We start from the raw sequence: 16713 nt of genomic DNA on the forward strand, positions 1-16713 counted from the left end.
GAGGCCAGACAGCAACGCAAGGTGCCAAGGCTGCCACCGCGCTACCTTCAGCTGCAGCTGCAGCCGCAGGAATGTACAGCTACGGAATCCTCTTGGATAACTCGCAGACAACTCGTATTATCTACTTAGGTAACCCAGCAAATTAAATTAACCATGACATCCTGCGCTTAGTGCTCGTAATCATTACTTGCGCCCGCGACGGGTTCGGCGGACGTTCTGCTTCGACTTGCCGGCCTCGGCCGTCTTTGTAGGGTCTGCGTCCGCGTCATCATCCACCAGGTCTTGCAACTCGTCCTCATCTAGTTCACTCAGCTCCTCGCTCATGCCCCGCATCACATCCCGCCCGGTCCAGCGTTCTTCGTGTATCGTTGTGCCGACAGGGTCGAATGGCTGCATATACCATTGAATGCCGCCACGAGCTAGAGGAAGCTGCTGGTCCTCTTCGGTCAACTCCGGAGTGGGGTGTCGATTGTAAGTCGTGTTGATATTGGGTTTAATATTCTCTTCAGCGACAGGCTCTTCGCCATTGCCCTCCTCAGCTGCGGCCTCCTGGTCAGGAGCAATGCCGTCCACGAGCTGGGGCTCCGCGGGAGCTTCTGACGCATCGCCGGTCTCAACACCTTCCATGGCATCGGGTTGAGCAATGTCCATTTCGGTATCGCCCTCCATATCGATGGAATCACGACGAGACATCACACTGTGGTCGAGAATCACGTCTAGCTCCTTCAACTCCTTCTCGAACGGCTTGCGGTTCAACTCGCTCTCCTTTCGGATCGCATCTTCCAGGGCTGGCTGGATGGCCTTGATGATCCGCTTCGCAAGTTTTCGTTTCTCACGCTGCTCAATGCTTAGTCCCGAGGCCCGGCCGGCGATCTGCTCCTGAAGCTCAGCTGTATCGCCCGCCGACTCAACGCCAATCTCTGATGTGAAAAGACTGGCCAGGTCGGCAGAAAATGAGGCGACAGATGGGTAGAATCGTTCCTCGAGTCGCTTCCGTATGCACGACAAGCCTGCAGCAAATGTACCTTTGCCATCCAACCTACAGATGAATTAGCGTGGAGGATTAGCAAATGGTAGGAACCGAACTCACAGTTGCGCTTTCTCGAAGATCGGCCAGAGCATAGGGAACGTAGGGAAATAGACAATATCAACGATGCTGCGAAGCATCTCGGCATCCTTCAGTTTCTCCCTTTCACGTTTCTTCACCTCATCGCAAAGCATTCTCAGTTTGTCAAGGTCTTTGTAGAGTCGTTCTCCAAACTCAATGCGACGATTCAAGCGCTTGTAGCCGGTGACGCCCATTGCCACATAATCTCTTCGTGTCATCTCCATGGAGGAGAAGGTTTCCAACTGCAGCTGAAGTCTCTTCAGTAACGCCGCACCTCGTCGGGCCTCTCGTTTGAGTGTCCAGTACTTGCACGCGTCTTCGGCGTACTGCTTTCGGTGACGAACGGTGAACCGCTGGAGGGCCGCGACAACGGAATTCAAAACAACTTGAGGGATGACTGGGGCTCCAGAGGGAAGCTTCCAGACTGTTTTAGGGACACGCTTTCGTTTGTTCCCACCAACGGTCAAAGTGATGCGAGGGGTAAGAGTCCTTTCTTCTTCTCCAGGTTCGACGTGTGACGGACCCATCTGCAGTGCCGCTGCCTGGCTATCACCCCATCGTCTACCTTGCATAGTATCGCGGTAGTATTCAATTGCGTCGGCAGTTGCCTGGTCAGTTCCATGCTCCAATCGCCAGTCCGGCGGAACGTGCTTGTCGCAGAATGCTTTGAGTAGATGGGAATCCATGAGCCCGTGGCCAATTTTCATCTTCAGGTACAACTGAGCCCTGCGTGCGCACGAAGGGTGGAAGGCAACGAAGCAGTTCTTGTTGCTGCACTGAATTGAGGCGCCCATTCTTTGCTTGCAAATATAGCAAAGCAGCTTCCACCGGCTGCGCGGTACCTTTTCAACATCGGTGACCGGTTCCATGAGTGATGGGTTTCCAATGGATACCTCGGGGATCCAGATGGAGCAGAGAAGATGCGCCCACTTGGAAGAGGTGGTCTGTTTGAAGGCACCCTCGGTGTTGGGACAGAAGATACAGTTCGTGGTCCCTCTGCCCAGCAACTGACACTTGCGGCACAGCCACTGGCCCTCAGGGATGAAAGGAACACCATAACACTCTTGGTGAACCGCCAGGTCACAACCATCGCAGAAAACAATGGCGTTCGCGTTCTCGCAATCACCATCGTCACAGATAGCGCACTTGCTATCTTGCTCTTCTCCAGCCCCAGCCGTTTCGCCATTAACTGCGGCTGCAGAGCTGGACCGCGGTCGATGTGTCTGTGGTGGCTTGGGGTTCGGCTTCGGGATTCGTTTCTCAAGCGCATGCCATTCTTTTTCGATCTTGGTCATGGTGATCTCGAATATGGCTGGTTTGATCGGCTCAAGCTGATCCTGCCGGCGCTTGGCATTGTAGTCTTCCAGCCATTTCTCATCCTGTTCATCCATGTCATATTCAACCCGTCCGGTCGTCGCATTCACATCGCCTTCAACTACGGCAGGCTGAATCACGTCCATGTCGTCTTCTTGCGCGCCCTCGGTCATCCGAATGAAGCGCCGGTCATGTCGAAGGAACAGATCGCTTTCCTGGTAGCCAACACTGGCCATCGTTCGATCGACATAGTTCTGGTGGCCAACACTCTTGTTCTCGTACAACGTGAAAGGGTCCTTTAGCCGGAATGACGGCTTTGGAAGTGTCAATCTCTCCCGAGGGTTCGGCCCCGGCGGCGGTATGATCTTGGGATGTTGGTGAAAGAGAGCATTGAGGATGGCTTCAGGGCGGCGTGGAGGACGTCCAGGCCTACGCTTGAAGGGAGCAGGCGACGGCAGTTCCGAGGGGTATGCGACAGGCGTTCCCGTGCTACTATCTGTGCCGTTGCCATTTAGAGACTCCAAGCCTAGAGAAACTGGCTCGACCGTGTCCACTTCCTCGGCTGTGAACACGGCGAGCTTGCCATCGATGTCCAAGTCAGGATGGAATTCCTCCCATCCTCGCTCTTCTCGCGGTTTGTACCCATCCCCCTGTTGTAAAGCCAGCGCAGCAGCTGTGGATGAAGGGAAGCGACCCCGGTTCTGGCTCTTGTCTCGTCGAGGACGCGTCACAGAAGGCGGTGTTGTTGGTACAAGGGGGGTGGTGGTGGAGGGGCCTGCATTGGTTGTTCGATTTCGCGAATGGGGCGACTGCGCGCGCTTGCGGAGTGTCGTCTCGGAGTGTTGTTTTTCTTCTTAGGTGTTGTCTCTTGGGAGGCCTCAACATCTATGAAGCGTCCACCTCCCCCAGGTCCCCCGGGGACGTACTTGCGCTTCTTGAAAGGAGGACCCTCAGGCGAATCGACTGCGTGGCGCGATGATTTCAAAGCCGACTTAGGTTGGTTTCTGGATGCTCTGCCTGAAAAAGAGTGTCGAGACATCGGCGCCATCGTTCACATCGAGCTTGGAAAGCTGCGCGGCTTGATCAACGTCGAGTTTGGAGATTGCTAATCAAGAGACGTTAGGTCGCGTTCAGGGGGCGAGACGCCGCCAGATCGCAGATATTAGAAGAACAGTCTGTAGAAACCCGGCAGCGCAACTGAGACTGTGCAGCAAAAACAATAAAGCAAAGGCGCCTGGTCTAGTGAAGGCTGAGTCGTTCTGGGCCGGCGGGTGTTTGTTATCCAAGGCGGAGACATCTGCGTTGAGGCCTCAGGTATCGAGCCGCAACTCTCGATCTGAGCTGGACGTGCACAGCTTCCCCGCATATCACCTCCAACCTGCGCAATTCGTCCAAGTCTTTCTTATCTACTGCAGCTATGAGCGGTCCTGGGGAAAACAGGTACAAGACTTTCCCCTCGCTTTTCCATCACGCACGCTCCGAACCCCGCTAATCCCGGCTGTTTGCTGCAGATGGCGCGGCGGGCCCAGTCGCCAATCATCGCAGCGCCAATCCAACAATGGCAACCGAGGAGGTGGACAAGGAGGTCCTCGCAATGACAATTCATCCTCTGGCGCCTCGGGTCCATCACAAGAGCAGCACGTTCCTGTCCGGGGCTTCAATGCTTCAGAGGCCAGGAACCTTCTGAAGAGAGGTAGGACTGTCGTTTACTGCTGAGAGGATGAAGCTAATCAGGTGTTCATCTGCTGCTGTCATAGGATCTGGAGGTAAGTAGATACCTTACATGTGCGCGCGCCACCTACTAATGTATCTATCGCTGCAGAACCGAAAGCAACCCCGTACAAGCCGGCCGGAAAGGACAACAACCAACGATCGGGTGGCCCTTGGGGCTCGAAGTGTACGTCTCAACTGGCCCTGCCCGCCTCAACTTGCTGGATCCAGTCACTGATGAATGCAGTGAACACGATGGCAAACGGAAAGGACTTCTTCCTCGAGCTTCGGAAACAGGTCGCTTCATTGCAACGAACAGGCCCACCCGTCGGCGGCTGATCATGCCAACCATACCTTTGATGTATTACTTTGTTTCAAATACTCTATTGCACAGTGTGCCGGTGGATTTGGTTCATTTGCACGGATTAGAACGGCGCGTCATCGATACCCTACTGCGGAGGTTTCATGTGATGGGAGGACTCGGATGGGAAGCTGGGGGCCATCTGGCTGTTACATTTCATCGGCGTCTTTGTTTATTTGACCGGGCCTGTCTCTACTTCATGTCCATACAAAGTAGTCCTACTTCAAAAAAGAGATTGGGACTGGAATTTGACTAGGATCGTGTGTCCAATTTGATAAACGGGAGTAGAACGGCTTGCTGTTGATATACAAATAGGGAATCGCTAATATACAGGGAGCTTATGGTACAAAGCATTAGAGAGCTGTGCCGCTGGAAATCCAGCCACTGGGCCCCAAGATCCCGCCATCATCGGCTTGAGGATCAAGAGTCCATTTGCGAAGAGCGCGACAGCTCAGATCGGTCCGCCAGCCGGCTTCAAACATCTCAATACCTGCCCATCCAATCATGGCCGCATTGTCGGTGCACAGATACACGGGTGGCGCAACGATGCGGATGTGTTCAAACCCACGCACATCCAGGAATGACCGGAGCACCGCCATGAGGAATTTGTTGGCAGCGACACCGCCGCTGACAACAAGAGTCTTGATCTCGTCATCACCGGTATTTCGTAAACGGAGAGCCTCGAGGGCGATAATAGTTCGAGATGCAAGATGCTCAAACGATACGCGCATTGTTTCTCGGCCCAGATCGACTCGCTCCTTCTCAGACAAGGTCCCGTTCTTGTCCTTGACAATCTTGTTGACCATGCTGGACACAGACGAGAAGCTCAGCTGCAGCGCTCGAGTATTAGCAAACGGGGTAGTCAGGCTCCAACCCCACTGGCTCTGCCGTTTGACCACTTCCTCTCCCCGATTCATCGGAGGCCGATAATTAGCGAAATCGGCCTTGCCGTTCGGGAAGACGAATTGCTCGAGGGTCTTGCCGTACATCGTAGTCTGTGCCTCCTGTAATAAAGATGGAGGCAAAATCTCTCGTGCAGCCTTGTCAAGTGTTTCTCCGATCGCAATGTCTTCGCTTGAGGCCATGATCTTATGATCCGTCAAAGACTTGGAGTGAACCAGAATCGAATGGCCTCCCGAAACTAAAATGGATAAGAATGGGAACTGAGGGGACATGACACGCGCGTCATCGCCTTCCTCCAAACATGACACCAGCCTTGGGGTCAACAAATGTGCCTGCATATGGTGGACACCCACCATGGGGATCTGCCAAGCAACCGAGAGAGCTTTCCCCGTGTCTAGTCCGACTGATAGGTTGGAGCGCATGCCTGGGCCCCTGGTGGCCGAGATGAAATCCGGGCGGCGGCGCGTGGACCCATCTGCGAGACTTATGATATTTCCGTCATTTTGTGATGCCGGTAGGCTTCTCAGAGCCTTGTCGACAAGGCTTGCTAGGTTCTCTTGATGCGACTCGAGGGCAAGGATCGGGTGAATGCCGCGATGCGCTCGTGAATCCGAGGTGATATTTTCGAGGAAATGAATTTTGGCTTTGCTGACGGAAGATTTTTCGTCATTATTTTCGACGATAGACACCGATGTATCATCACTAGTAAGGACTCGATTAAGTAAATTTCATTAGGTACCCGAAGGTTGGGCCTGGCTTACCATGATGTCTCAATCGCAAGGGTTAGTAGACCCCGTCGGTTCCTCAGTAAGCCTCGCGATGCGTACGTTGCGGACCTGCACAACGTCGCAAGTGAAGCTGTGGACAAAAGCATTGAGGAACTGACGAACAAGTTGGACGCGGCGAGCAGGAAAAGATCGGATCTGCACGGACCACCCGAGCCTTGAAAGGCTGCCCTAAAAAGACTAAAGAAGAAATCTTGAGGTGTATCTGGGTGTTTTGAGGCGTTTTTGCCCAGACACTCGGCCTTTTTAACTCTCATAAACTTACCCTCCAACCTGAGAAAGATCTGCTTTTCACTAATAGTATCTTCGCTGGGGTAGTTGTACATACAAGCCGCGACAACAAGCACAACTATCCGCGCCCCATAAGTTTCACTTGTAACTTGCCGAGCTCATGAACATGACCGACAATTTTCATCGTATGTTTCCGGCCCTGGTGTCGCACTCGGTGTTAAATCAAGCTGCCCTGGCTAATCGACGTGAGTATATGCTCCAGAAAGTTGTCAAGGCTGCTGTCTGTAAACTTTTGTTTGTAACGCACCGCAGAAAGCGGCCAGATTTTTGAACTGCGCTCATTCCTCATGGTCTTTCAAACGTAATGAGTGGTTCAATCCGTTCTTCATCAGCTATTTTGTTATTTGGAGGAGTAGCTGTCGAAGTTCACAACCTCAATCAATGTTTAGCAGCGTAGTCTACGAGGAAAGACAAGGAATCGTTGAATGATTCGAGCTCCAATGTTGCAGGCAATGAGATGAAATATATCAAGTGCCCATTGAGCGGGTAGTTCCTCCAGGATAGAGATTTGTCCAGATAATCGAGGCCTCAATCTCTAAATTTTATGGGCGTTCTGAAAGTCCACACCCGAGCAGGTCATAGACATAAACTTTGGAGCCAGAACATATGAGGTGCTAACTACGTTGCTCCAGATCAAGGATGAAGATAGGGAGTCCCGCGTAAACAAACAACAGGCTGCCCGGCGCCATGTATTCCGTAGGCGATACGCTTTCCATTGACGATCACATGCTCTTTAACGAGTGGCTCCACAGTCATTACCTCTTGTCGGCCAGCCAGTTTGGTTACTCGATTTGCAGAGAAAATGAGAAATAAAAATGACCACTAGCGCCCACGAGCTATTGTAGCATTTATAATCCTGGCTGCCTAGCCATTGAAGACACTAGTATACATGGGAAATTCAATACGGCTATTCCCATGTTGGTACATGTGGATTTAGAAGAAAATCTTCTGGAACTAAGTTTGAAGTGAGAGATAACTCACTCTTTGTGACAAGACTTTACCCAGACGTACGTCTGCCGAGTGGTGGCCCTTTTTGTTTTGTAGATCTCTACCTCAACCTGGTCCAAAAGTCGCCCGTCAAATCACCGACGCACTTAGTCTCGCATGGCATAGTTGATCCCCCTTTTTCTTTAACCATGCATTAGGCTCTTTTTTGTGAAATATTGATCATTACAGGATCCACAATATTGCAATCAGGCCGACAGTGGCCCGAGGTTTGCCGAAAGAGATCATGTCGGACCAAACTCGGCCCCGTCCCCTGGCGATGGGGCGGCCCACTGCGACACGACCCGTGCTCGAGAACCGTACTTTTGATAAAGACATCCAATTCAATATTTTCTTTAGCGCGAGTTGATCGCATGTGCGGAGTAGATGGGGCCCAGCGGGCGCAGCACGGTCCAGTAGGCCGTGTTAGGTTCAAGTAAAAATTGCCATCGGGTGCACATTTGGATAGATATTATTAAAGAGAGCAGAAAAACAAGTTCGCTAGTGGAGTGAAAAGACTGGACGTGAAGAGAAGGGCCGACATTATGTACATCGCAAAAAAGAATCCAGTATGCATGGGGAAGTGTATGTGCAGTGTTTTTTCCTCCCCTTGCCATTTCATTTATTGAGTCTCCACGGAGGTTGAAACGTCGACAGTTCTTGTAATACCAATACCACCGTTGAATGGCGAGCTTCTCGGGTTTCCTTGCCGCTCGGTATCGCCGTGAACAGTTGTTTCGACCCGTGGGTTGCCCTGGGCGTTGTACATGAGGCCATCCTCATCAGATTCTGCCTCCAGTACACTCATTTGTTTCTTGCTCCGCTGAGTCTTAGACTGATTCTGCACTGTGCTGAGCTTGTACTCGGATTGAGTTGCTTTGTTGCTGGAGTATTCGTGGAAGACGCGGATAAGGAGGGCTGAAAGGGCGGGGAGACAGGTGCAGATAACACCCATGGCAATTTCGGCATTGCTGAAGAAGATCTAGTTAGCGTATTTGAGAGGCTCGGGAAATCTCTGAGATAGACGTACCCAAGCATGTTGATTCTCATAAAAGCATAAGTGGCATCCTTGGATTGTCCAGTGGTGACGATGAGCGCCAAACGGATGACACTGGCAGTCACGGCCAGACCACCCGCTCCCAGGAGACCGATGACACGCAACTTCTTTTTCTTGGGCATTTGCAAGCTCATTGTTAAGGGAAGTGGGAGGATGAGAATGATCAAGTCGCTGACCATACTCACGACGGCATCGGCCAGGATGATAGATGTCTCATCGAGACATGTGCCTTGGATGTCTTTGTTCCAGAAACTGCCGATGGGGTTGCAGATTCGGATCTTCACGATGACCGCTGGGATGTAGTAGGCAAGCATGATGCCCATAAAGACATAGATGAAAATAACGGCCTTTCGGAAAGGATTGAATACACGGGTCATGATCCACAGGAGGCAGACCTTCGTGAGGTAGGCTGTTGGACCGTACATGACCATTGTCACGTACACGGTCTAGATTGTTAGATGTTGTTAAGGTATCTGCATTTGAACAACTGGCTTACCTTTTCAAAAGGGATCTTGTGTTCAGGAGGGACATCGTCGAGATGAAGGCCTCCTCCGTAGTGTCCCACTGCTTTTGCGTTAACTCAGTCATATCTGTGCTTCAGCTGGCACACCTACTGATCAAGGCAATAACGGAGTAGCCAGTTCCAAGGAACCAAGCCCCCGCAACCATCCCTTTTACACGAGTCAGCTTGGGTTCGGCCATTCTTGGTAATAATCACCCACAATCCTCTTTATTGAACCCGTTCAGAACGAACACACGAGTATACACCCGAAGCCCGAAGAAAACAGTCATTCCAATAATGCATAATGACTGGCACACATAGTCCCAAGTTTGCACATTCCGATCAATGTTCGCATCTCCAGGACTGCGTCCCAGCAATGACGGAACCAAAGCCATTGTGGATAGCTGCAACACTGGACCCAGGGTTTTTGTAAAGAGTGACCAGGCCGGAATCGACCATAAGGGTCGGCTGTTTCAGGACTGCTCCCTTTTAAGGACTACTTTGCGATTGTTCCGCCATGTAAAGCCCAGAAGGCACCATTCATGATAATGGAGTGGGTTCTGGGAAATTAATTCGCCTTGCGTTCATGACATCGGAAATTATAGTTCGCCGATGCGTTTCCTCGTTTCAGCTTGGGCCTTCTCTGGTAATTTTCATGGACATTATAGTTTCGCTGTCAGATCCTGCAGTACGTTACCCTAATTTGTCACTCGGGAAAGTCTATTCTTTGGCCGGAACGTGGTCAACTTACGGTCTTATCTCGGATCAGTTGGGCTCACTCAACGTGCCTATTCTATGCCAAGCGTACACGGAAGTAACAGATATTCCGTCTACCCACGATGCTACCTCCCTCATGCACGTACGAAATGCGATTACATCTACATATGCCCCAAAACGGTCCAGATGCATTGCCCAGCTGGTACTGAGGAATCGAGTGGAGACCCGGGCCGCTTGCGCGGGAAGTGGGCCCAACGTCCCCGTCGGCGCCACAATTGGATTGGACCATGGGTTGAACCGCGTGCTTTTGGTGCCTGTTGCGCGGGGCAGATACTGCAGATACTGGCTGGTCAAGTAGAGTTAGTGCTGCGCCATTGTGGATCGAAGGATCTGTTCCCTGCCCAAGTGGACTCACATTCGCAAATGAGGACAAAGGTTCGGCAAAGTGAAAAAAAAAACACGACATCTCCACGCACGCTTTTGTCTCAGGCTATGACATTGAAAATCATTTCCACGATTCGGACCCAAGCTGCCGGGAAGTTAGGCTTCTGGGCGTCCTGAGCTCCCAAAAAAGAATCTGATTCACTCTATATGTCGCTCATTGCCTGCTACGTATCGACGAACCCACCTGGCCGGGATCATTCCGATTCTCCGGCTCCTAGTCCCTGTCCGTGGCCGTGCATTGGTAAGTCGAGTGGGTTCTGATTTTTCAGAATTACTCAATGCGGGTGGACACGGTGCCACCCGAGAGTAATACGTTGATTATCGATTGTGGCGTGCTGCTAGACAGGTACGTCACACACATAGCTTCCTACTTCAACCTCTAGTTCATGGATTCACATTCCCGGGCGCAAGATCACACGATGAATGACCTAGAAAATCGCCATAATGTTGGGAGGGGACGAGACCCCACCGGGCATGTTCAATGGCACGGACGTGACGAAGAAGGTCCACCGTTGTAGTTCCTCGCAGGATCGTGCTAGTGCTTCTAAATCGAAAAGTTCACCTGGGGCGTTTAGCGGACAAGTTCCGCGAAAATAGTTACCACGTTTATGTAACTTACCGATCGGCATACCCCATCCTGCAAGGACGTACTCGTGGAGGAAGATGTCAGGGGATTGCGGTGGGTAAACCTGTCCCAGATGTCAATGAGTATTCTTTGATCGTCCTGTCGCTGTCATCTATGCCACAAGCGGCAAATGGCAATGCATCCTGGGTCAGTTTCCGCATTTTCGGGGTGTCGTACCTCCCAACTAATAGCATCGCTGGCAATGGCCGCGAATCCGCTGTCCCACAACCAGCGGAGAACCTCTTCCGTGGCCTCGACCCCGGCGTGCTCCGGGCTAGAGTTGTCCGAATAGGCTTGCTTTTGAGCGTCGGTCATAACCGTGTCCCACTCTTTGGTTACCCCGATACGGACGAACAGGATATCGCCCTTTTGAAAAGTGATGTTGTTCTCCTGGGCGATCTCCAGGATGTCCGTGAGACGTACTTGATGGGTCGAGAATGTGCTATACGTGATTCCCCTTTTCTCGGCCCACGTCGCGTAGTCGATCAAGACTCCACGTCCTATCAACCGACCTTTAGCATGTGCCGGAAATGATGCGTTCAAGGACAAAGCAACCTACCTGCGATGCCTTCACGTGCCCAATGCTGAAGACCAATGCGATCATTCTGACGATCATTGATCTCTTCAGCGGTCGTTCCACCGTAGAAAACCCGTTCAGACTGGCCCGGGACGATCTGCGAGAAGTGACGAAGACCATCCCATTGACTACTCTGCTCTTCGTGGCTGTCAATACTTCGGAGAAATACAGAGCTGGAGCTCTAACGTACGCGGGTTCATAGAATAGATGTCGTCAAATGCCACACCACCCAAAAGAGGCACAATCTGATGGTGACATGGCTGGCGGTTGAGATTAGGATAATCCAACTTCGTCAGCTCCCATCCCATCGTCACGCGGCGGCCGCATTTGATCTCACTGGCGGCTGCCTTCGCAACGATTTCAGGGGTGAGAATGGCCAGCTTGCCCAGGCCTTCTTCGTAGCTTCCGGGCTTTCCCATCCAAACCTGCTTAGGGTTCGGAAGCTGATCAAACGGGGTGTCAAAAGCGGACTGGGCCATTGTTCAGCGGTGCAAATCTTGTGATAGATCCGGTGCAGTGGCGAACAGGGATCAGGGGGATGAAGACCAATCTTGAACTATCGAATGTTGAGGCCACTAAATAGTAGGTACTTTTGTAGCTGGAGGGGTATTTCATATGGACGTGAGGGACTTTCCTGACACCTTTGTGTGGAGCATGGAGCATCCACCTCGTGGATACTTTCAAATCACCGAACTCTGAATCATTAGTTCCGTCAATGTACTTTCACATCGGGTAAGCTCCCCAATTAGGTAACACTTTGGAGAAGGCTCACTGTGAAGAAGGTTCATCATGGGAAAACCTTAGGCTAACGATTTCCTTGTTCTGAGTGGATAAGCGGCCGACGACAGTGAAGATCCGCGAATCCCTCGGCCCCCAACTTCCAGCGTTTCCTAGTGCGCATTCTGACCCCGGTCAATACAGTACAGCCCTGCTTAGACCCGCCCGTCATGATCGGCATGGCTTCGCGTCTTGTCCGAGTAGACTAAGTGAATCGCCGAAGTTTATGTTCCACGACTGAATAGAGGCCCCACTCCACCCCATGTCAATGAGTTAATTGTTTTCCCCCTTGCTCGTGTTCTGGTTGAAAAATCCTAAGTCCTCTCACATTACTATCCCGGTTGAGCGTGTTGCTGTTGCCTTGAACGGATGCTGGCATCTTTCCCTATTCACGTGTGATTCTTTGCGTATACATCTTGTCCAGTCCGGAACTGGTATCAGATCATCATGGGCCGCTTCGGGTCGCAGACCAGTACCTACAACAGGCTGGTGACGGTCTTTGTTGCCGTTGGGTCGATGGTAAGTCTCTACCTAATCTGCGTTTCAGATGCATGACATTGGCGATTCTAATGCATCTACCAGACCTACGGTTACTGTGCTTCTATCATCTCTAGTACCATTGGCCAGCCAGGATGGTATAGTTACTTCGATCTCCCCGCCGAGGGCGAGCCTGGTTACGACAGCATTACAACCCCCGCCATCTCGACGGCCAATGGTGTCTTCAGTGCTGGTGGTGCTGTCGGCACCCTCTTTATGATGTGGTCTTGCGAGTTCTTTGGTCGCAAGGCCAACATCCAACTGGGTGCTTTCTTTGCTATGTTCGGCGGCGCCCTTCAGGGCGGTGCCAACTCTCTTGCGTATGTCATTCCATCTTGTCGCCTTGAAAATTAGAGCTAACAATGATGCAGAATGTTCCAAGGTGGTCGCTTCATCTGCGGGCTTGGAATTGGTATCCTGGTCACCGTCTGCCCCATGTACCTCTCCGAGATGTCGAGTGCCCTCCGCCGAGGCTGGCTCGTCGGTCACCACGCTATCTTCCTTGTGTTCGGATACATGCTTTCCGCCTGGGTGGGATTTGCATGCTACTATGCAGAGAGCTCCATCCCGTCTTTCGGCTGGCGTTTCCCTTTGGCTCTGCAATGCCTCCCGCCTTTGGTCCTGTTCGTCGGATCTCCCTGGCTCCCTCGCTCTCCCCGTTGGTTGATTTCCAAGGGCAAGTTTGACGAGGCTGAGCGTGTTCTTTTGCGTCTCCGGCAATCTCCAGATGACCCCGGCAACTTGGTTGCCAAGGAGGAATTTTACCAGACAAAGGAACAGATTCGACTGGAGGCCGAGAGATTGTCAGAATACGGAAATGTGTGGAAGGCGGTAGTCAAGAAGAAGTCATACCGCAAGCGCATGGCTATCGGTTTCCTTACCCAGTGGGGTGCTGAATTTGGCGGTCCCCTGATTATCGTGAGTCAATCAGGTTGTTCGTTAATTGAACGCCGCTAATATTTGCACAGAATAACTATGCCGTTCTCCTGTACACTAACCTGGGCGAGAAGGGCAGTATGCCTCTTCTCCTCAGTGCCATCTGGTTGACTACTGCTGGTAAAGAAATGGAATATCTCGTCGTGACTATACCATAGACTAACTCATGCCAGGTCTGATTTACAACCCTCTGGGTGCCTGGTTGCACGACCGAGTCAATTCTCGCCGTCGCATGTATATGACTGGGTTTGTGGGCATCGTTTGCACTACCTCGTGTCTCGCTGCTATGACCGCTCAGTACGCTGGTACTACCAACAAGGTCGGAAACGGCTTCGGTATTCTGTTCATGTATCTGTACCTGGCCTTCCAGGGGTGAGTCCACTCCATTCACAACGTCTAACTGTTGTATGCTAACATTCATTCAGAACCTTCTGCGACACTACCATGTACCTCTACGTCTCGGAGATTTTTCCTACCGAGATTCGCCCGATTGGCATGGGCTTTTCGTTGTTCGGCCAGTTTGCTGGTGAGTTCAATCCTTTCACTGCCCTTGAATTTGACTAACGCGATACAGCCACCCTCATTCTCCTGGAGACTGCTCCAATGGGCTTCAACAACGCTGGCTGGAAATACTACCTGGTTATCATCTGCTGGTCCGCATTCTTCATTCCAAGTAAGATTTCTGTCGGCAACCCCATCTGATGAATATGCGAACTAACAAAACCCTCAGTCATCTACTTCTTCTTCCCCGAGACCGCTGGCCTGACCCTCGAGGAAATCGCCAAGAGCTTCGGCGAAGAGGTTGCTGTCCACCTCACTGATGCGACGGACGAAGAAAAAGCCCAGCTTGACCACCAGTTCGCCCAGAACGATGGCAAGCTTCCTGCCAACTACGAGAGCCGTGAGACTTCAAATGACGTGGAGAAAGATGACACCATCCAGCCGTCGCCGATGGAGAGTTCTGAGCAACACGTTCCGGAGACGCGAGAGTAAATCCTTGTTGGGTGCAAGCCGAACTCCAACAAAAACTGTCATTGATAATGAAACGAGAAGGAAATTAATAATGCCTGGTGGCCAGGTTCGGGCCTTTGATGTCTTGGGACTTTTAATAATAGATGCAGAAAGAGGTTGTCACGGTACGAAGCGCATACCGCCCCTCGTCAGTCGTGACGCCTTCTTTCGAAATAGATTTTCTCTCTTTTTGCTAACGCGATAAATGTCTTCGCCTTTCCAACATTTACTAAATCCGCATGCCCGAATAGATCGGTGGAAGCGAAGGCGATGAGAGCGGGCCATTCAGCAATCTCTGCGATGTGCAGCTGAAGTGACTCGCGAAGGATATAACTTCTGTGGATGGGGAGAACACTCCATGAGTCATTGCCAGAGGGTACTCACCTTACCCGCGAGCTTGTGAGTAGCTTAAACGGTACTGTTCTTGATACTCAGGCTTTGTTCTAGAGTGGGGAGCGCGCATACGGATGGTCTTTACAGTCAAATTCTAATCGATAACCTCATTAGGTTTGGCCAAGATCATTTAACGGTGACCAAGTCAAGAACGTTGGGGACCTGGAATACGAGGCTGAGGTGACTCCTTCGACCCGCAGGTTCTCGCTTCACGCAGTGGGTTAGCGTCGCACACAGCCCCTGCAAGCCCCTTCACATCTGACCGCTTGTGGTCTGCTGGCCCCTGGAATCTAAATAATATGGGCTTGGTGGTCCCTTGCGAGCGATTCAGAGAAAACTATTTCATCGTGGTAATCCATGTACATAGCAAATTCCCTCAGTTCACGTCGAGGTCAGCATCAAATTCGCCATGATGAATCTACTCTCTATTTTTACATTGTGAGTTGGCTAACGCGAGGTCCGGCCCTTTGGACCAACGAGAGCTCTCAGGGACGCGCCACAGGCCAATAAGAACCTAATTAGATTAGCATCGGCCCACCATCAACCCGCTCGGACTTTTTCTTCGTTTTGCCTAAGTTTCGCCCAGAGGAGAGCAGCAAGCTGGTGTATAAACGTAGCGGTAGTCACAGTGGAACGCGAACTCAGTCCGTGCTGTCATGTCTGGGGGCTGGAGTATAGCGACCTGGGCTGATCCTCTCATGGCTGCGTTGTGAACACCCGTTTGATTAGTGGTCTGGCATTTACCGAAACAAGAAAAGCCCACGAAAATTCCTGGTACAACCTTTTTTTAGCTTCGAACGGTGTCTGCGCTAAACCAAATGAGCCTCATCTCAGAAAGGGGCCAAATGATTTCGGGGCTTAGATCCGCGCTTCGCCAAGTAAAAGTGCGGCATGGGAGGCTCAAGCAGTGTAACATAGCCTTCCAACGCCTATTTTTGCCCCCAAAATATACCCAACGCTACTCCTGATAGGCTGTACACATTAGGCTACTTCTTAGCTTTTATCGGATCTGTCACTAAAGCCCCTGGGGTGGCGGAGCTCCTACATTTTAAAACCCCGTGGTCGCCCTGTGAACTCGTTCTTGACTCCATCCCTGTCCTCACTTCCCTACTGCCCACCATGTCAAACATGCCAGTGAACACCGAAGTTCCCAAGCAAAAGACCCAAGGGATGTCCCGACGGTGGCCCCTAGCCTTCTTCTTCGGTGCCATCGTCATGTTCATCGTCGGCGGTGCACTGGTCGGCGTCTACCTGTCCAACACGTCAAACTGTTTCAACGACTCCAGCAGCTATGACTACTATAGTAATGATGACGACTTTGACTGCGGATCCAGCCATAACGGAGAATACTACGGCGCAGTCGCCTGCTTCATCATCGGTGGCATTTTCAAGCTCATTGGTTGGGTCTTTGCCATCCTCTACTGCGTTAGACGCCGCCGCTCTCATCAGCAAGCGCTCGCCTCTCAGTACTACACTGTTCCTATGAACCCGCAACAGCCTTACAACACTCCTGGCCCGTACGGATCTCAGCCTCAGTACCCGCCGCAGTACCCTTCGCAGCCGGGTCAGCCTATGTACCCTGACACCGGATACCACAACCAGGCTCCTGTTGAAAAGGAATCCCCTCCCGTTCACTATGTTTAAGCGCTTCATGTTGCGCGCGTCGCCGCGTCTCACCCTG

The 16713-nt window shown here is 51.7% G+C and overlaps 7 protein-coding genes across 7 annotated transcripts; 3 read left to right on the top strand and 4 right to left on the bottom strand.

The window, feature by feature from the left end:
* Nucleotides 1–183: 183 nt before the first annotated feature.
* Nucleotides 184–3470, bottom strand: N7498_010399 (putative PHD finger domain protein; the record flags this gene model as incomplete). The annotated part of the gene is made up of 3 exons (XM_058457455.1): nt 184–1039; nt 1091–3197; nt 3233–3470. 3 exons carry the CDS (start codon nt 3468–3470, stop codon nt 184–186), a joined length of 3201 nt encoding a protein of 1066 aa, XP_058304354.1.
* Nucleotides 3471–3839: 369 nt separating this feature from the next.
* Nucleotides 3840–4697, top strand: N7498_010400 (uncharacterized protein; the record flags this gene model as incomplete). The annotated part of the gene is made up of 5 exons (XM_058457456.1): nt 3840–3862; nt 3934–4115; nt 4180–4188; nt 4245–4319; nt 4380–4697. 5 exons carry the CDS (start codon nt 3840–3842, stop codon nt 4469–4471), a joined length of 381 nt encoding a protein of 126 aa, XP_058304355.1. The 3' UTR covers nt 4472–4697.
* A 149-nt stretch (nt 4698–4846) lies between these two features.
* Nucleotides 4847–6270, bottom strand: N7498_010401 (N(6)-L-threonylcarbamoyladenine synthase family protein; the record flags this gene model as incomplete). Its single annotated transcript, XM_058457457.1, has 2 exons — nt 4847–6098; nt 6158–6270. 2 exons carry the CDS (start codon nt 6268–6270, stop codon nt 4847–4849), a joined length of 1365 nt encoding a protein of 454 aa, XP_058304356.1.
* A 1808-nt stretch (nt 6271–8078) lies between these two features.
* N7498_010402 (putative integral membrane protein) lies at nt 8079–9410 on the bottom strand (the record flags this gene model as incomplete). Its single annotated transcript, XM_058457458.1, has 5 exons — nt 8079–8427; nt 8487–8959; nt 9010–9077; nt 9128–9184; nt 9236–9410. The coding sequence occupies 5 exons, from the start codon at nt 9408–9410 to the stop codon at nt 8079–8081; spliced, it is 1122 nt and encodes a 373-aa protein (XP_058304357.1).
* Nucleotides 9411–10604: 1194 nt separating this feature from the next.
* On the bottom strand, nt 10605–11857 carry N7498_010403 (uncharacterized protein; the record flags this gene model as incomplete). Its single annotated transcript, XM_058457459.1, has 5 exons — nt 10605–10738; nt 10796–10865; nt 10979–11301; nt 11361–11516; nt 11569–11857. 5 exons carry the CDS (start codon nt 11855–11857, stop codon nt 10605–10607), a joined length of 972 nt encoding a protein of 323 aa, XP_058304358.1.
* Nucleotides 11858–12602: 745 nt separating this feature from the next.
* N7498_010404 (putative MFS sugar transporter) lies at nt 12603–14621 on the top strand (the record flags this gene model as incomplete). Its single annotated transcript, XM_058457460.1, has 8 exons — nt 12603–12674; nt 12738–13012; nt 13064–13610; nt 13661–13748; nt 13802–14000; nt 14054–14154; nt 14203–14301; nt 14359–14621. 8 exons carry the CDS (start codon nt 12603–12605, stop codon nt 14619–14621), a joined length of 1644 nt encoding a protein of 547 aa, XP_058304359.1.
* Nucleotides 14622–16151: 1530 nt separating this feature from the next.
* N7498_010405 (uncharacterized protein) lies at nt 16152–16676 on the top strand (the record flags this gene model as incomplete). Its single annotated transcript, XM_058457461.1, has 1 exon — nt 16152–16676. One exon carries the CDS (start codon nt 16152–16154, stop codon nt 16674–16676), a length of 525 nt encoding a protein of 174 aa, XP_058304360.1.
* Nucleotides 16677–16713: the final 37 nt, after the last annotated feature.

The sequence above is a fragment of the Penicillium cinerascens genome (genome assembly GCF_028974065.1).
Source record: "Penicillium cinerascens strain IBT 15544 chromosome Unknown scaffold_4_segment0_segment1, whole genome shotgun sequence".
Taxonomy (NCBI): Eukaryota; Fungi; Ascomycota; class Eurotiomycetes; order Eurotiales; family Aspergillaceae; genus Penicillium; species Penicillium cinerascens.